Source organism: Dermacentor andersoni, chromosome 1, assembly GCF_023375885.2.
Source record: "Dermacentor andersoni chromosome 1, qqDerAnde1_hic_scaffold, whole genome shotgun sequence".
Classification (NCBI taxonomy): domain Eukaryota; kingdom Metazoa; phylum Arthropoda; class Arachnida; order Ixodida; family Ixodidae; genus Dermacentor; species Dermacentor andersoni.
In genome coordinates, this window is record NC_092814.1 from 378,824,112 (window position 1) to 378,840,151 (window position 16,040).

Sequence of the window (16,040 nt, forward strand, 5' to 3'; positions counted from 1 at the left end):
CTCGCAACAACTGCACCAAATTTGACGATGTCTGTTGAATTTAAAAGAAAAACTTAAATTCTAGTGACTGTTGGTGTCGAATTTTTCATTTAGGCGGTCAATTCTTTATTAAAAATTGGCCAAAATCACAAATTTTCAGAAAACGGAACTATCAAGTTTAAAATTCAGTAACTCAAGAATGAAAAACGATATCACAATTCTGTGAATTGCATCTAATAGTACATCTACAGCGGACAATATAGATATGTTAAACATGAATCTAAAAAAAACATTTGTATTATGGAAATACGACTTTTGCAGAACCCTTGTACACAACGTAACCAATTCACGCAAGATACAAATTGACACACCAAATTTGTCCCCATTGACTTTCCTAATAGTTGCCGTTTACAGAATCGAGATATCTGTTCTTGGTACATAGCTATTATTTTGTAAACGTCGTGCTTCTATATTTTCGAAATTTCAAAATTTCAAAACATTTTATACAAAATTCAGGCCGTAACTCGAAATTCCGCGTCCAACAGACACTATAATTTACCTTCTCTGTCAAATGCAACAAATTTCATTAAAAGCAATTAGCAGGATTATGTCAGAAAAGCGTTTCTGCGTTTTACATGTATTGTAAGGAGTGGACCCCAGCTAAAGCTTCCTCTTAAACAATTTGTCGAGGGATCAAATACATGAATAATAACTGCATTACCATTGTCAAAAAATGCTCTAAACGAATTCTTCAACGCTACGCACTGTCCAAACAAGTAAAATGTGTATTTTTTCATAAAAGAATATTCTCGTATGTGCCAAAAATTGTGCCCAAAGTAACTGATATCAACGCTTCCATGTTTTTGTCTATTTAATAAGTAAAGAAAACATCACACGAACTTTAGAACTATATCAGTTCAAAACCAGGAAACCAGCGCATGCCGCTGATATGAAAAATGAGAAGGCCATGAAATGAACAAGTTGAGGGCAAATTTGTTAATGAAACTTAGTCATTCAAGAACCGTGTTTACATTCTTGTATATATGCAATGGCCAGTGAAAAATCTCCATGACGCTGTCATTTGTTGCAATGTATTACGCAGGAGCAGCTGTCACCGGTCGTTAATCGTGAATAATTGCACCGAAATTATAGTCGCAACAGAGAGCACGTATAAAAAGCAGTTCTGCAAAATATACGAGGGCGAGTCAAATGAAAGTGAGCCAATGCGAATATATGACAAACGGGATACATTATTTAAAAGTAGTCTCCATGAGCATTTATACATTTGTCCCATTGACTAAGGAGTCGCATGATTCCGGTCTCATAAAATTCCTTGGGTTGCTGCTTCAAAAAGTCTGCAACTGGCTCTTCCACGTCATCGTCCGGCACGAATCTAGTTCCGTTGAGCTGTTTTTCGGTTGCCCCAAAATGTGGAAGTCGCAAGGGGACAGGTCTGAGCTGTATGACGGATGTTGCAGGGTTTCCCACTTGAACTTTGCCAGTTTTGTATTAACCATATCAGCGACGTGGGGATGGGCATTGTCGTGGAGCAAGATGACCCAATTCGTCAATTTTCCACGTAGTTTGTTTTTGATTGCGACACGCAGTGGTTCCGGCGTTTCACAATATCGGAAACAACTGATAGCCTCTCAAGATTGAGCAAATTCTTTAAGTAATGGCCCCTGACGATCGAAAAAAAAGTCAACAACACCTTCCCGGCGCAAATGACGGCCTTTGCGTTCTTTGGCCGAGGTAAAGTCGAATGTTTCCACTGTAAGCTTTGCTGTCGTGTTTCAGACTCGTAGTAGTGGCACCATGGTTCGTCCCCGATCACAATAGCAAACAAGAAATCGTCATCCGCATTGTGATACCGGATCAGATTAGTCAAAGCAGCACCAAACTTCTCCGTCTTCTGGCGGTGGATCAAAATCTTGGGCTTCAATTCCGCAACCGAGGTGCTCATGAATTATGCCGTGAACCGAGCCGTGACTGATTTTCACACGCTCTGCCAGTTCATCGATGCTTGTCCTCGATTCTTGACTCATCAGCTCATCAACCTTTGAAATTGTGTGGGATGTGATTGCACGATGGCATTGGCCAGGTCTTGGAATGCCTTTGCAACTTTCCCATTCTTCTTTGAACCGTTTGTTCCCGCGCTTTACAGTGGCCAATGAAATGCAATGTTCAACGTACCCGGCAGCCATACGGCGATTAATTTCTTTTGGGAAACACCTTTAGCTGTCAAAAACTTCGCGATACCGTGCTGTTCAGCTTTTGGAGTGTCCATTATGTCACGTAACCATGTTCAACCCAGTGTATGAGAGCATTAAAGAACATTTATCCGTACACATGCATACCACTTTTGTAAATGAGAGATGCCACTCTGCTACGCGTATTCCTCACAGATAATGAACCGAACCATTATTACGACTAGCACTCGTGCATTAGAAATGCAAAGATACAATGGGATATACAAATGCGAAGATACAGCTTGATAAAGGGCAAAAAGTGTGACTGGAAACAAAGTTCACTGCACGTATACACGAAAGCTCGCCACAAGATATTTAAATATACGTATGTCTCCAATAAATCTACGTATCTAAGAAAAAGTCGCTTTATATAATGCGTCAAACAAGGCAAATAAACATGCTGCGCGATCACAGATTCACAGAATCCTAGATTCCGCCCCAATTCCATCCACTCCACCCGATGTATCGCGCCCGACGGAAGGCGGCGCGCTTGCTCCCCGCTTTTCTCCTTTGCGCACACAGGACTGAGCCACCATCATCGGCTCAGCCATTCCCCCCCCCCCCCTACGCTTTCACTCGCACATACAGCATGCGGCACGCGGTCACGATGTTATCACCCTTGGACTTTATACGAAACATGAGGGCGACGGCGACGGCAGGAATGCGCCTGGAGTGTCCATTGAATTGCTATCGCAATAATGTAATAAGAGTATCTGGCAACCGAAGCGTCCTGTGACTCATTACTTTCCACAATAGAAGTAACAAAATCGAACTTTCACCATGTGAAAATTCGCTGCGCCGCAACAATGTATTTTTTTTTTCTTCTGTGGGGCGGGGGCACCGAAATGAAAAAACGCACAGGAAAGTATGTTCGCTACAATCGAATGCCTACTTTGGGCACCTAATGTGGTTATGCAAGGAATATCGAAGAAAACATGAGACGCTTGGTCCACTGAGAACCAACCATACGCATACTGCTCGGTATCCTGCACCGGCGAGACAAGACTTTCCGGAGAAGTTCTGCAAAAGCGAACGCGGTGCAATCCGTCGAGTCCTCACAGTGATTGCGGCGAGCGACCATTGTTTCTTTTTCTCGTCTGCTAGCCAGAAAGTGTCCAAAACTCTGCCAGGCGAAAATCCACTCGGCCAGAGAAAAGCGGATGGGGCTGCTTGGCGTTATGCGACTCTCGGTGCATGGGCGTGGCCGCGAAATCCAGCCCAAGTTCGCTACCTTCGCGTTTAAATGTCTTTTCGAGCGTCAAAAAGACATTCTAGACGAAATCCAGAGTGATTTCCGGCCCCGGGGGTTGCTTTCGTCGGCGGTGCATGGACAGCACGAAAAAATTTCGGGGGGGGCTGAAGCCCCATAAGCCACCCCCCCCCCCCCCCCCCCCCCTGGCTGCGCCCCTGGTTTACGGTGAAAGTTAAAGGTGAAACGTGGCCGGACGCTTTTTGATAAATTAAGAACTGCCTTTCCGTAGAATGGAGAGTCCGCAAAAATAATTTCCGTTCAATGTAAAATGGTGAGCCCCGTAGTGGTGATCATGAAATTGCCCGTATTTTGCAAATAAAAAAATATAACGCTGAGTTCCGTAAAATGGAAATTCTGTAAATTGAGCCCCGTATTTGTGATTACCGTACATGCCCGTGCTTTGGTAATAAAAAACCGGGGACTTGAAAGCTGGACAGACCGTGGTAAGGAAAGGTGCGCACATAAAAGACAAAAAGAACGAAAAGAGAAATGGAAACACCATTCATTCTTCGTGTGTCCATGTTTTCTATGGTTGCATTTCCTTACTATGAATCCATACAATCTGGCTCAACTTTAGGTTGCTTCGTATTGACAGGTGTAAATGCTGTTTGCAAAATTTCTATATTTTGTAAATCATAAGGCAGGTGTATATCTCTAGCCAAATTATTTGGTTCATTTAAATAAGTTATTTTGGGCGATGAACCAACCAAATTGTTCATTACAGCGTGGTTAACTCGCAACATTTAAGCTATAGCTGGAAACGGGGAAGAAATCAAAGCACCTACAATATACACCACACCGTACGTGCTTTGTTTGCACGTTCCTTCCTAGTGTCATTGTCTTCTACACCTCTTATTCTTCGTGTCAGTGTTGTCATGTTGCACTTGGGCGCTCCACACGATATGTAGAAAGTGTACATACAAATTCGTCTCCAAGAAACAACAAGCCACTTGAATCTCGACAAACCTGTGTTTATTGTGCTTCACTAAAAAAAAAAAAAGAACTTGCATGACTAGATACCAGAAATGGATTGACTGGTGGAAGGATTGGTTGAGATTTGGAGTGACTGGCTGCTTGCAGATGCCTTCGGCTTTGCCTGAAAAAAAAAATACTTCAATCGATTAAGGCTCTTCAAATATTACCATCATCAGCACTGTTCTGTGCGCATCGCGAATGCATGGCCAGACTTTTCTTTCAAGAGGGAAGCGAGCCTTCCTTACTTTTATTGCTTTCTCTTTCACGGACCCCCCGCGGACTCCGAGCTGTGCGCGAGAGAAAGGCCCCGCTCCCTCCGTTCGGTTCCTGGAAGTGACCCAGTGACGACGCTTCGGGGTGTCGCGTGATGTTTCGCGGGCCTGGCGGCGGCGACGGGGATGGAAACCGCGGTTCGAAAAGCGCGGGACGGGCAGACTCGCCCCACCTGCCCTAGAGACCGGACCACTTTTTTAAGGGCTAAAACTGAACGTTTTGTGTATTTTTGACTTGCTTTCTTGACCTTCTTATTGAAATTAAAGTTTGTTTTAAATGTTCAACTGCGTTCGACCCGTTATCTAGCTGGACAGCGGACGCTTTGATCCCGTCAAGTGCGATCCGCGAAGCCAGTCATAGTAAAAAAGTGAAGTCGACTGCCATCGGCCGCCAACTCAACATCCGCTGCAGTGGAATACGTCGCACGACAAGACCTCCGGTTTGACCATGACATCCGCCTACTGCAAGGACACGGCATCGCCTAGAAGTCGAGCAGCTGACGGCACACAGGGCAACGTCAAGGTGGGCTCGTTTCAAATTTCATCGCGCAGCTTAGCAGGCTTCCCCACATACGTCCGCTTTGAGTGAGATACGTCGTGAAGCACGCACGCCAAAATGGATCAGGACAAGCTGACGCCTGAAACGTCTCAAATTATGACAGGAGAGCATGACGCTTCCACGGCAAATGTTCGACCACGAAGAACAACTACGTTTTCCATGAAATCTAAAGAAACGTATGAAACGAGCCGCGAAGAGCACTGCCGGCGAATAGACGCTGCCTGGAAGAACGTGGACACAGCTATCTTCAAAGTGTCATGTGCAAAAGAGGAAGACGTTAACAGCGCCGCAACGCAGCTTCGCGCACGCTATGAGCGCTACGAGCACGTCGCCGCCAGATACGCTACCTTCCTCGCCAAAACGAGCAGATCTGAAACCCAGCAGGAATTAGAACTTCGGAAAGCAATCGATGCAGGTCGTTATGCGACTGTAAGCGACAAATTACGTGAGGCTACAGAACGAGAACGCAACCGCTTACAAGAGGTAACGTCGCAGCACTCTCTATCGGCCCACTCAAGCGTTTCTTCGAGGTCACGACGATCGGGCTCGTCAACAATCAGCCTAGCCGCCGTACAAGCAGGCGCACAAGCTGAAGCCGTCCGGGCCAGAGCAGAGTTTGGTCGCAGAGAGGCCGCGATGCGTATTGAGAAGGCAAGGATTGAGGCTGAATTGGATATTTTGCAGCATGAAAAAGAAGCGGCAGCGGCAAACGCACAGGCGAGTGCGCTCGAGACAGCCGTGGAGCAGGATGGGGGGAAGCGCATGCGCACGCTCCCTCCTGTGGACCGAACGCTGCTGACTAGGAGTTATATCGATGAGCAGCAAGCCCTACGCAACTGTGCGCTTGTGTTTACTGAGGAGGCCGTTACCAACTCTAGCGACGACGTAAACAATGCTCACACGTCGCCGAGGGCCAACACAGCTGCGAATAATTCGATGTGTCTGCGAGCTGATGAACGTCCACCTGACTACCATGCTGCCCCTAACAACCCATGTTATAAGCATGCTGGAGCTACGAGTCGTCCTATGGACTTACGAGTTGATCCTCAGCCGCTTGTGCACGCCTCGGCACACAACAGTTCAAGCTCAGAGCTACCCGGTGTCCTTTATTCTTTTGCCGCAAAGATCTTGTTTCAAGCGGTCTTATCAAGTTTGATGATCGACCTGAGAACTTTCGCGCTTGGAAGTCATCGTTCAAGGGTGTCGTCAGAGATCTAGGTCTTTCTGCCCACGAAGAGCTCGACCTCCTCATCAAATGGCTTGGCCCTGAGTCGTCAAATCAGGCTTGGAGGTTGAAATCGGTGCACGTGCATGACTTTTCAACGGGCTTGAACGTCGTGTGGAAACGGCTAGACGACGTCTTCGGGCGCCCTGAGGCAATTGAGGATGCATTACTGAAGCGGCTGGAAGACTTCCTGAAGATATCTTACCGGAAAAATACCAGACTCCAAGAACTTGGCGACCTCCTGCGAAAACTGACCCGTATCTTGCCGGTCTTGGCTACTTGGATACCGCAAGAGGGGTGCAGAAAATTGTCTCGAAGTTGCCATCTGGACTTCAAGAGAATTGGATGTCGGCGGGGTCGAAATACAAGAAAGATCACGACACTGCATTTCCACCCTTTTCTTTCTTTTGCAAATTTGTTAGAGATCAGGCCTGCATGAGGAACGACTCGAGTTTCATCTTGCATCCACAATATGCCTCGTCTGAGTTCAATCAAAGGAAGGAAGACAATGCTACCAAGACCACGCGGCAAAGATCATCTGTGTCAACGAGAAAAACAGAAGTGGATCCTGCTTCTGCCTAGATTAATCAAGATGCCACTGCTAACGAACAACCGGAATCGAAGGGCTTGAAAAGGTGGTGTCCATATCACAAGAAACCTCACCCTTTGGAAAGGTGTCGCGCCTTCTGTGAGAAAACCTTGGAAGAGCGGCAATATTTCATAAAGGAGCAAGGGATCTGCCTACGATGCTGCTCATCCAAGAACCACGTGCAGTGGAAATGTCAGGCAGTTGTGATATGTCTCATATGCGACAGCGCCGACCATGCTACAGCGCTTCACCCAGCATTGCCAACCTCAGAGCCGTCAAGGGCTAGTGGGTCTGATGACAGTACCACAGATGACTCAGAAAGAAGAGTCACATCTAGGCGTACTGAAGTGGCAAACGCTGGAAACAGCACAAAGTCGTGTGCTAAAATCTGCCTCCTAGAGGTGACCCATGAGACTCAGCCTGAGAAGACAGTCAGAGCGTACGCGATTCTTGACGACCAGAGTAACCGCTCGTTGGTTAGGCCAGAACTCAACGATTTCAGAGTGAAGGGTACGCCTGCGCAATACACGCTCCGCACTTGCTCCGGCAGTACTGAAGTGGTTGGAAGAGTCGTTCATGGTTTTTTCTGGCAGATCATGTTAGGCGAAGTCAAGTTCCCTCTTCCGCCTCTCCTCGAGTGCAAGGCAATGCCAGAAAACAGAGATGAAATTCCAACACCTGATGCTGCAAAGCACTACCCGCACTTGAAGTCTGTAGCAAATCACATTCCGCCTCTTCAGGAGGCTGAAATACTGCTCCTCCTTGACCGGCATATCCTAAGAGCTCACAAGGTTTGTCAGACAATCAACGGACCCCACGACGCGCCGTATGCTCAGAAGCTCGACCTCGGATGGGTCACTGTCGGTGACGTTTGCGTTGGTCGAACGCGGAAAACCGGCAGCGTCAACGTGTTCAAGACCCATGTGCTGGACAGTGGGCGACCATCTCTTTTTGAGCCGTGCCCAAGATATTTCTTTGTAAGGGAGGCGCCGATTCTCTACTCTGCGGATAAGGTCTCAAAAGATTTACAATTGGCAGCAACATTGGATGACACCCTGGCCCCGAATCTTTTCGAAACAACAGAACTTGACAACCAGCGTGCTCTCTCCATGGAAGACAAGACATTCCTCAAGATAAGGAATAGTGAATTCACCCAAGACAAATTAAACAATTGTGTCGCCCCTCTCTCCTTTCGCACACCGAGAAGTCGGCTTCCAAACAACAGAGAACAAGCTCTGTCTCGTCTGCTCTCGCTACGGCGTACCCTGCGAAAAAATCCTGAAACAAGGGAACGTTTCGTGAACTTCATGAACGAGCTCTTCATCAAGGGTCAGGCAGAGGAAGCTCCACCACTTCACGTGGACGAAGAATGTTGGTATCTGCCCATATTCGGCGTTCACCACCCCCAGAGGCCTGACCAAATCCGAGTCGTATTCGACTCCAGCGCTCAGTATGAAGGGGTATCTCTGAACAACGTTCTCCTGACCGGCCCTGACCTGACGAGTAACCTTGTGGGGATTTTGATACGCTTCCGGCAAGAACCAGTTGCGGTTACAGCAGACGTCCAGCAAATGTTCTACAGTTTCATGGTTCGCGAGGACCATCAGAACTACCTGAGGTTCCTCTGGTTTAAGGACAACGATATCTCCAGAGAAATCAGAGTGCCGAATGAAGGTTCACGTTTTCGGCAACAGCCCATCGCCAGCTGTTTCAACGTATGGCCTTCGACGGACTGCCCAGCAAGCTGCCCCACGATTTGGTGAAGATGCCAGGAAGTTCGTTGAAAGAGATTTCTACGTCGATGATGTGCTTAAGTCTCTTCCGAGCGAAGAAGACGCCATTAGTCTGCTGCAAAGAACGCAGAAAATGCTTGCAACAGCTAACATAAGGCTGCACAAGATAGCTTCGAATAGGCAGAATGTGCTGAATGCATTTCCTCGAGAGGACCACGCCCAGGGACTGAAAAACCTCGACTTCGGTATAGACGTGTCGCTTTCGCAGAGAAGTCTCGGTCTACTGTGGGACATAGGCGACGACAGCTTCGTCTTCAGGGCTCCTCGTCAGGACAGGCCATATACGCGGCGAGGAGTGCTGTCGACCGTCAAAAGCCTTTACGATCAACTAGGGTTTGTGGCTCCAATAACGGTTCAAGGCAAGTACCTGCTCCGTGACCTCGTGACGAAGGGTTATGACTGGGACACGCCGCTTTCGGACGAGAAAAAGCAGAGATGGGACGAGTGGAAGAACTCTCTCCAGACACTACAGCACCTTCACGTGCGAAGAACGTATGCGCCAGTCTCGAGGCTTGAAGCCGAAAGTAGGGACATTCATGTATTTTCAGACGCGTCCACAAGAGCCGTCGCCGCTGGGGCATACCTACGCGTGACTGACAAGCAAGGAAACAGACACGTCGGATTTGTCATGGGAAAGGCCAAGCTTGCTCCACAACCAGAACACCCCATTCCAAGGCTTGAGTTGTGTGCAGCAGTGCTTGCTGTAGAGATGACCGATTCTATACTACGAGAATTGGACTTCCAGCCGAACTCGGTGACGTTCTACACGGATACCAAAGTGGTCTTGGGTTACATATACAACGAAACAAGAAGGTTCTACGTGTATGTGGCCAACAGGGTGCAGCGGATACGTAGCAGCACGCAACCTGAACAGTGGAAATACGTTCACACAGACGAAAATCCTGCAGACCACGCCACTAGAGCGATTCCAGCGGCGCAGCTTACGAGCACGAACTGGTTGTCCGGACCTGATTTTCTCTCACGACGAGAAGAGGAAGCGCGGTCGTCGAGCTTCATCCTCCTAAATCCTGACGAAGACAAAGAAATACGCTCTGAAGTCTGCACTCTGGCGATGGAGGTGAACAAACGACAGCGACTCGGAGCCGAACGCTTTCATAGGCTCTCGAACTGGAAATCTCTCACTCGTGCTGTAGCAAGTCTGATCCAGGTTGCCCATCGCGCAAAGAACGCATCACATGGAGAGGTGGCTCCCGTTGAGGCGCTCTCCAAAGCCAGGCTCGTCATCATTCGCTCAGTACAACAGGACGCATTTTATGAAGACATATGCTGTATCCAGAGAGGAGAGCAGGTTCACAAGACAAGCTCGCTTCGAAGGCTTCACCCATTCTTAGACGCCAACGGCTTGATGCGCGTCGGCGGCCGCTTGAACAGAAGCGACCTTCCGAACGATGAGAAACATCCTCTCTTATTGCCGGGTCGGCACCATGTGGCGACGCTTCTCGTGCGCCACCACCACCATGAATGCGTGCAACACCAAGGCCGACAATTCAGAGAAGGAGCCGTACGAGCTGCTGGGTACTGGATCGTCGGAGGTAAAAGGTGCATCTCATCCGTGCTGCAGGCATGCATTTCATGCAAGAAGCTGCGAGGGCGCTTTCACGACCAGAAGATGGCTGACCTTCCGGCAGACCGAATCAGCACAGATCCTCCTTTCACGAATGTTGGAATTGATGTTTTCGGTCCCTGGATGATTGCCTCTCGCCGAACGAGAGGTGGTGTTGCAAACAGCAAGCGCTGGGCAGTCATGTTCACTTGCTTAAGCATTCGCGCAGTGCACATTGAGCTGATCGAATCAATGGATACGTCGAGTTTCATTAATGCCTTCCGAAGGTTCCTAGCAGTGCGAGGGCCCATCAAGCTAATACGCTCTTACTGCGGGACCAGTTTTATCGGAGCTTGCAGAGAACTTGGAATCAGCGCAGAGGGCATTCATCGCTCAAAAATAGGCAAGTTCCTCAGCGGAAACGGCTGCAAATGGATATTTAATCCACCGCACGCGCCCCATATGGGCGGTGCGTGGGAGCGGATGATCGGCATTACACGCCGCATTCTTGACTCAATGCTCATTCAGTCACATCATCAACGGCTCACGCATGACATTCTTGCAACCTTCTTGGCAGAGGTCGCGGCCATCATTATTGCCACGCCCATAACTCCTACTTCGTCTGACCTCGAAGATCCCACAATCCTAACTCCGGCGACACTCTTAACCCCAAAACACGGAAGCGCATCTGTAACAACTGGGCAGTTAGATACAAGCAACCTCTACAAACGGCATTGGCGTCTCGTGCAAAACCTGGCTGACGAGTTCTGGAAGCGCTGGCGCACAACGTATGTCACTACTTTGCAGCAACGCCGAAAATGGCAAGCAGCGAAACCCGACCTCAAAGAAGGCGACGTTGTTCTACTCAGGGATAAAGAAGCAACCCGCAACGACGGGCCCGTCCGAGTGATCACACAGAGCCTGCCCAGCGCAGATGGAAGGGTGTGCAAGGTCGAGCTGAAAACAGCCAAAGACGGGGTTGTGAAAACATTCTTCCGATCAACAACAGAAGTTGTGCGTTTGCTGTGACCGTGATATAGTGGTGGGGTCTTAACAACGAAAGACACCAAACGGGGAGTGTTCTGTGCGCATCGCGAATGCATGGCCAGACTTTTCTTTCAAGAGGGAAGCGAGCCTTCCTTACTTTTATTGCTTTCTTTTTCACTGACCCCCCGCGTACTCCGAGCTGTGCGCGAGAGAAAGGCCCCGCTCCCTCCGTTTGGTTCCTGGAAGTGACCCAGTGACGACGCTTCGGGGTGTCGCGTGATGTTTCCCATGACTGGGGGTGGCGACGGGGATGGAAACCGCGGTTGGAAAAGCGCGGGACGGGCAGACTCGCCCCACCGGCCCTAGAGACCGGACCACTTTTTTAAGGGCTAAAACTGAACGTTTTGTGTATTGTTGACTTGCTTTCTTGACCTTCTTAGTGTAATTAAAGTTTGTTTTAAATGTTCAACTGCGTTCGGCCCGTTATCTAGCTGGACAGCGGACGCTTTGATCCCGTCAAGTGCGATCCGCGAGGCCAGCATAAGCACCTTTGTTACTCAGATAAACAATAAATGATTTCTAATTCACAACTGTCATTACAGGTGTTCTTCTCAAAAGAAGTGCTTCGGACTCAGCCATGTTGGTATATATTCATTGGTAGCCTTATAGCATAAAAAGCTTCAGATGGAAAGGACCCAAGTCAGTTGATGGTTTGCTTGGAACAGGCAAAGATGTCACGTGCACATTGTGACATTCAGCGATCACATTTTCTGCATTTAGGCAGAGCTGACATGGCCATATACTACGGATCATAGCTTTCAACTTTCACTGCTCCATTAAACAACCTTGCAGATTTTACTGCTTACCCCTAATTCACACTGGTTCTCCCGTGCATCCGATGCCCGCTGGCAAGTTGTCTGGCCGACGTCGCGCATTGCCTGCTGTATTACTTCAGAAATTAAAGTTGCTGTTGCAAAGAGTAGTTGTTCGTTTTTGAACCCTCTCGAGTCCGCGAGGTGCCCCTGCACAGGCACCAGTCGAGACCTAACAGTGCGCATATTTTTTTCAAAGCATCGCGTGCGTTTGGTTGATTCTGGCATATTCGCGGCCACTGTTACTGGGATGTTTTATCCATACTGACGGCCGTCCTGGTCGACTTATTTTGCACTTCTTTAATTGTAAAGCCAGTCCACAGTGCCAGGTAAAGAATGCTTAGGAAATCGTCGTCGAGGGGTGTACGGTAGCGCGATTGAAAGACGGGACAAAAGAAGACACACAGGGACACACACTTTTGTCTCCTTTTGTCCTGTCTTTTGATTGCGCTACCGTACACCCCTTGAATATGCGTTACCAACAAGCCCACATTGCAACTCTCTACAAAATCGTACTGCCAAAAAACTAGGAGCACGAAGGCTAGCAAATGGTATTTTCTGCGAGCTTCGCTGTTACCTGTATTGGGAGGTACGCTGGTGCGGCACACCGCATGGCACGCGGAGACACCTCTGATTGTTGCCAACTGAGTGATACCTTAATAGAGCTCAAGGCTACTCAGACAAGAACACGTTGCACGTATGTTAAATATCGACAAAGTTCAGACTTGACTCGCCTCCTATTTCGATCGCGGGCAGAGGTGTGGCAGCACCTCTAGGCCCGTTGCCGTTCGATAATGAGGCTATATCTAAGCTAAAAGCTTAGTAAAGACACCCTAAGAAGTTTCACAATCCACAAAACTTGTTGACACCTCCCAGGAAAACGCCAAAACTAGCCACTCATGGTCAACACGTTCGCGGTGCTCGCTCTAGCACGATCCCACATACCAGTATGGCACCGGACGCTAGATGGTGCTGTGACTAAAAATGGCGGCGCCCCCAATAAAATGGTACAAAAAGTGTTGACTCACATTCCAGTAGGGTAGAGGCATTGGAGGCATTGTTTCTGCCTGTAGGCGCAGTTTAAGAATACGCCTTCCTCGAAATGGGTAATATGAAAGAAATCTTCATAAACGAACAGGGCGAAATGGATGACCGGCAAGAAATGACACATCAGAAGTCCTGCCTTCGTCCGTTTCCTGTAGTTCGTTCACGAAGATTTTAACCTACCAAGTGACCAAGCTTGCTGTTTCGAACATATAAGAACTTATAGGAAGCATGCACTTCTCAATCGTTTTATGTAAATACAAATTAAACTACGAACTTCGTTCCACGCGGTCCTGCGGCCTGATAAAACCCGTGAAGCCCAATCGGGCATCGCTGCTACCAGCAGCGCCACGACTTATTCCCTATGCCACAAACAGGATGGAGGAAGTCCATACAGGGTTCAGGGCCCTGAATTCTGTTCTTCTGATTTTACTAGCGGAAAATCTAGCGTGGCAGTCGTTGCAAAACCAAAGGAATAAAGAATTATAATTAAAACATGGCATAGCCTCACTTCAAAAGCCAGCTATTGTATTTTGTGCTTTGTATGGTATGGTATGGTATAACTTTAATTAAGTCCTGCAGATCGTGAGTCTTCACGAAGCGGGCCGCTCCCACGTGGGAGCCGGAAGGCCGAGCCTCTCGGCCGCATCGTGGGCCTGCTGGACAGCCAGAAGAGGGCTGCGGAGAACCACGTCCCATCTGGCCGAGCTGTTGGCGATGATAGAGCGTGACCGGGCACACAGCCAGAGCATGTGGTCTAACGTGGCAAATTGTCCACAATCGTGGCAGGTAGCATTGGTATATGTATCCGGATAGATTTTATGTAAGAGCGACGGATTCGGATAGGTATTCGTTTGTAGTAGAGGGAGCGTTAATGCTTGAGCTCTATTGGGGTGCGGATGAGGAACAAAGTAGGTTCTACGGCTGAGATAGTAGTGTTTAGTAATCTCGCTGTAGGTGGAGGGCGTGTCCCTGTTCTCTGGGGAGTCGGCTTCCGATTGGTCGAGGGTAGCGCGGTGGGCAAGTTCACGCTCAGCCCCGTGAGCTGAGTTTGCTGAGCTGAGCTGAGTGAGCTGAGGGATGCTCCTCTCAAACTCGTTGAGTTTGAGAGGAGCACCCTTTATCTGACCCTGATGTGCGGGAAACCAATAAATGAAGTGGTGCGTGATTGCCTTGCAACCAATAAGTCTGAGGGCCTGTTTGGAAACGGTGCCTTTTTCAAATGCTCTGACTGCAGATCTTGAATCACTATAGATGACCTCCCGTGAGCTATCCAGCAGGGCTAGTGCAATAGCCATTTGTTCAGCTATTTCGGAGTCCCTCGTCCGAACCGAGGCAGCATTGGTGATTCCTTGCCGACCATCAATAGTGACGATGGTGAACGCCCGACGTCCCTTACAAGAAGCGGCATCCACAAAGCTGACCTGTCGCTGATCACTGTGTATTTGCCTAAGGAGGTTGGCCGCCGTTGCCCTCCTTCTACCGCGATTATGATCGGGGTGCATGTTCCTAGGTATTGGCGCGACCGTAATGTTCTCACGAATCGACGGAGGAACGTCAGAGAACTCCTCCGCTACTCTATCGGGGTGATATCCGAGTTCCTGCAAGATGGATCTCCCTGCCTTCATTGTTGTGAGGCGAGTTAACTGTGCGCGCTCCTGGGCCTCTGCAATCTCTTCAAGAGTGTTATGAATGCCAAGCTCCATTAAGCGCTGTGTACAAGTGTATACGAGTAACCCGAGAACCCGCTTGGTAATCTTCCTAAGCTGTGCATTCAAGTTATCCCGCTCTGCCCGTTTCCATCGATGCATGGCTGCCACGTATATAAAGTGGCACAGAACGAAGGCATGCATTAGTCGAATGAGGTTATCCTCCTTGAGTCCATGATGCCGATTTGATACCTTCCGAACTAAACGAACAGCACTTTCAGTTTTGGTAATTAGCTTGCGTATAGTCTTGCCATTTGTATCCCCTGACTCAACGATCATGCCCAAGACCTTGATTGAATCGACTCTGGGTATGCGGCAACCGTTTCTTGTATATAGGTTAATGTCTCTGTCTTCTAACGATGTCCATCCCTTAGGCTTGGACCGCGTTTCTCGGGACTATACAGCAAAAGCTATTCGTAGGACATTTTTTTTTTGGAACGGTGGCGTGTTGAACGTTAGGAACAGTTTTATTCTATCACCTTACATTGAATGCATAAGGAGTTGTGACACTTCCCGGGTGCATGTTACGCTAGATTTGAGTCTTTTGAGCATTGGTGTTAAACAGTTCGATGGTAAACTATATATGGCCAACGAGGCTAGTATTGGCAGTACTGCAAAGTTTCGATGAATATATTAAGTTAAAACGTGAAACCAAATATTTTCTCGAAAGCATAGGGATGAGGCTATATCCACAATTCTTGGACTGCAGCGCGAAGTGACACATACACTCACAAGAAGAAGACAGGACGAGCGCTCGTCCTGTCTTGTTCTTGTCTGTGTGTGTGTCACTTCGCGCTACAATCCAAGAAAATATTGCCATACCAACTCACCCAACTTTCAATCGGTATATCCACAATTCTCATGCTGCACCAAAGCACCAAAGTACTCCACGGCGCTGTGCAGACAGCACCCGGTAACACTAGCACCACATATTCCCATAATGATTTTAGTGTGAAACTGTGTGCCTCCGC

General features: G+C 48.4%; 1 protein-coding gene across 1 annotated transcript; it reads left to right on the plus strand.

Moving 5' to 3' along the window:
* The first annotated feature begins 8,966 nt into the window (after positions 1-8,966).
* LOC140219878 (uncharacterized) lies at positions 8,967-11,486 on the plus strand. Its single transcript, XM_072289915.1, has one exon. It carries the CDS (start codon positions 8,967-8,969, stop codon positions 11,484-11,486), a length of 2,520 nt encoding a protein of 839 aa, XP_072146016.1.
* The last annotated feature ends 4,554 nt before the right edge of the window (positions 11,487-16,040 follow it).

What these genes read in the sequence shown, in the direction of transcription:
- LOC140219878 (XM_072289915.1), top strand. Translation starts at nt 8,967, where the DNA reads ATGCTTGCAACAGCTAACATAAGGCTGCACAAGATAGCTTCGAATAGG.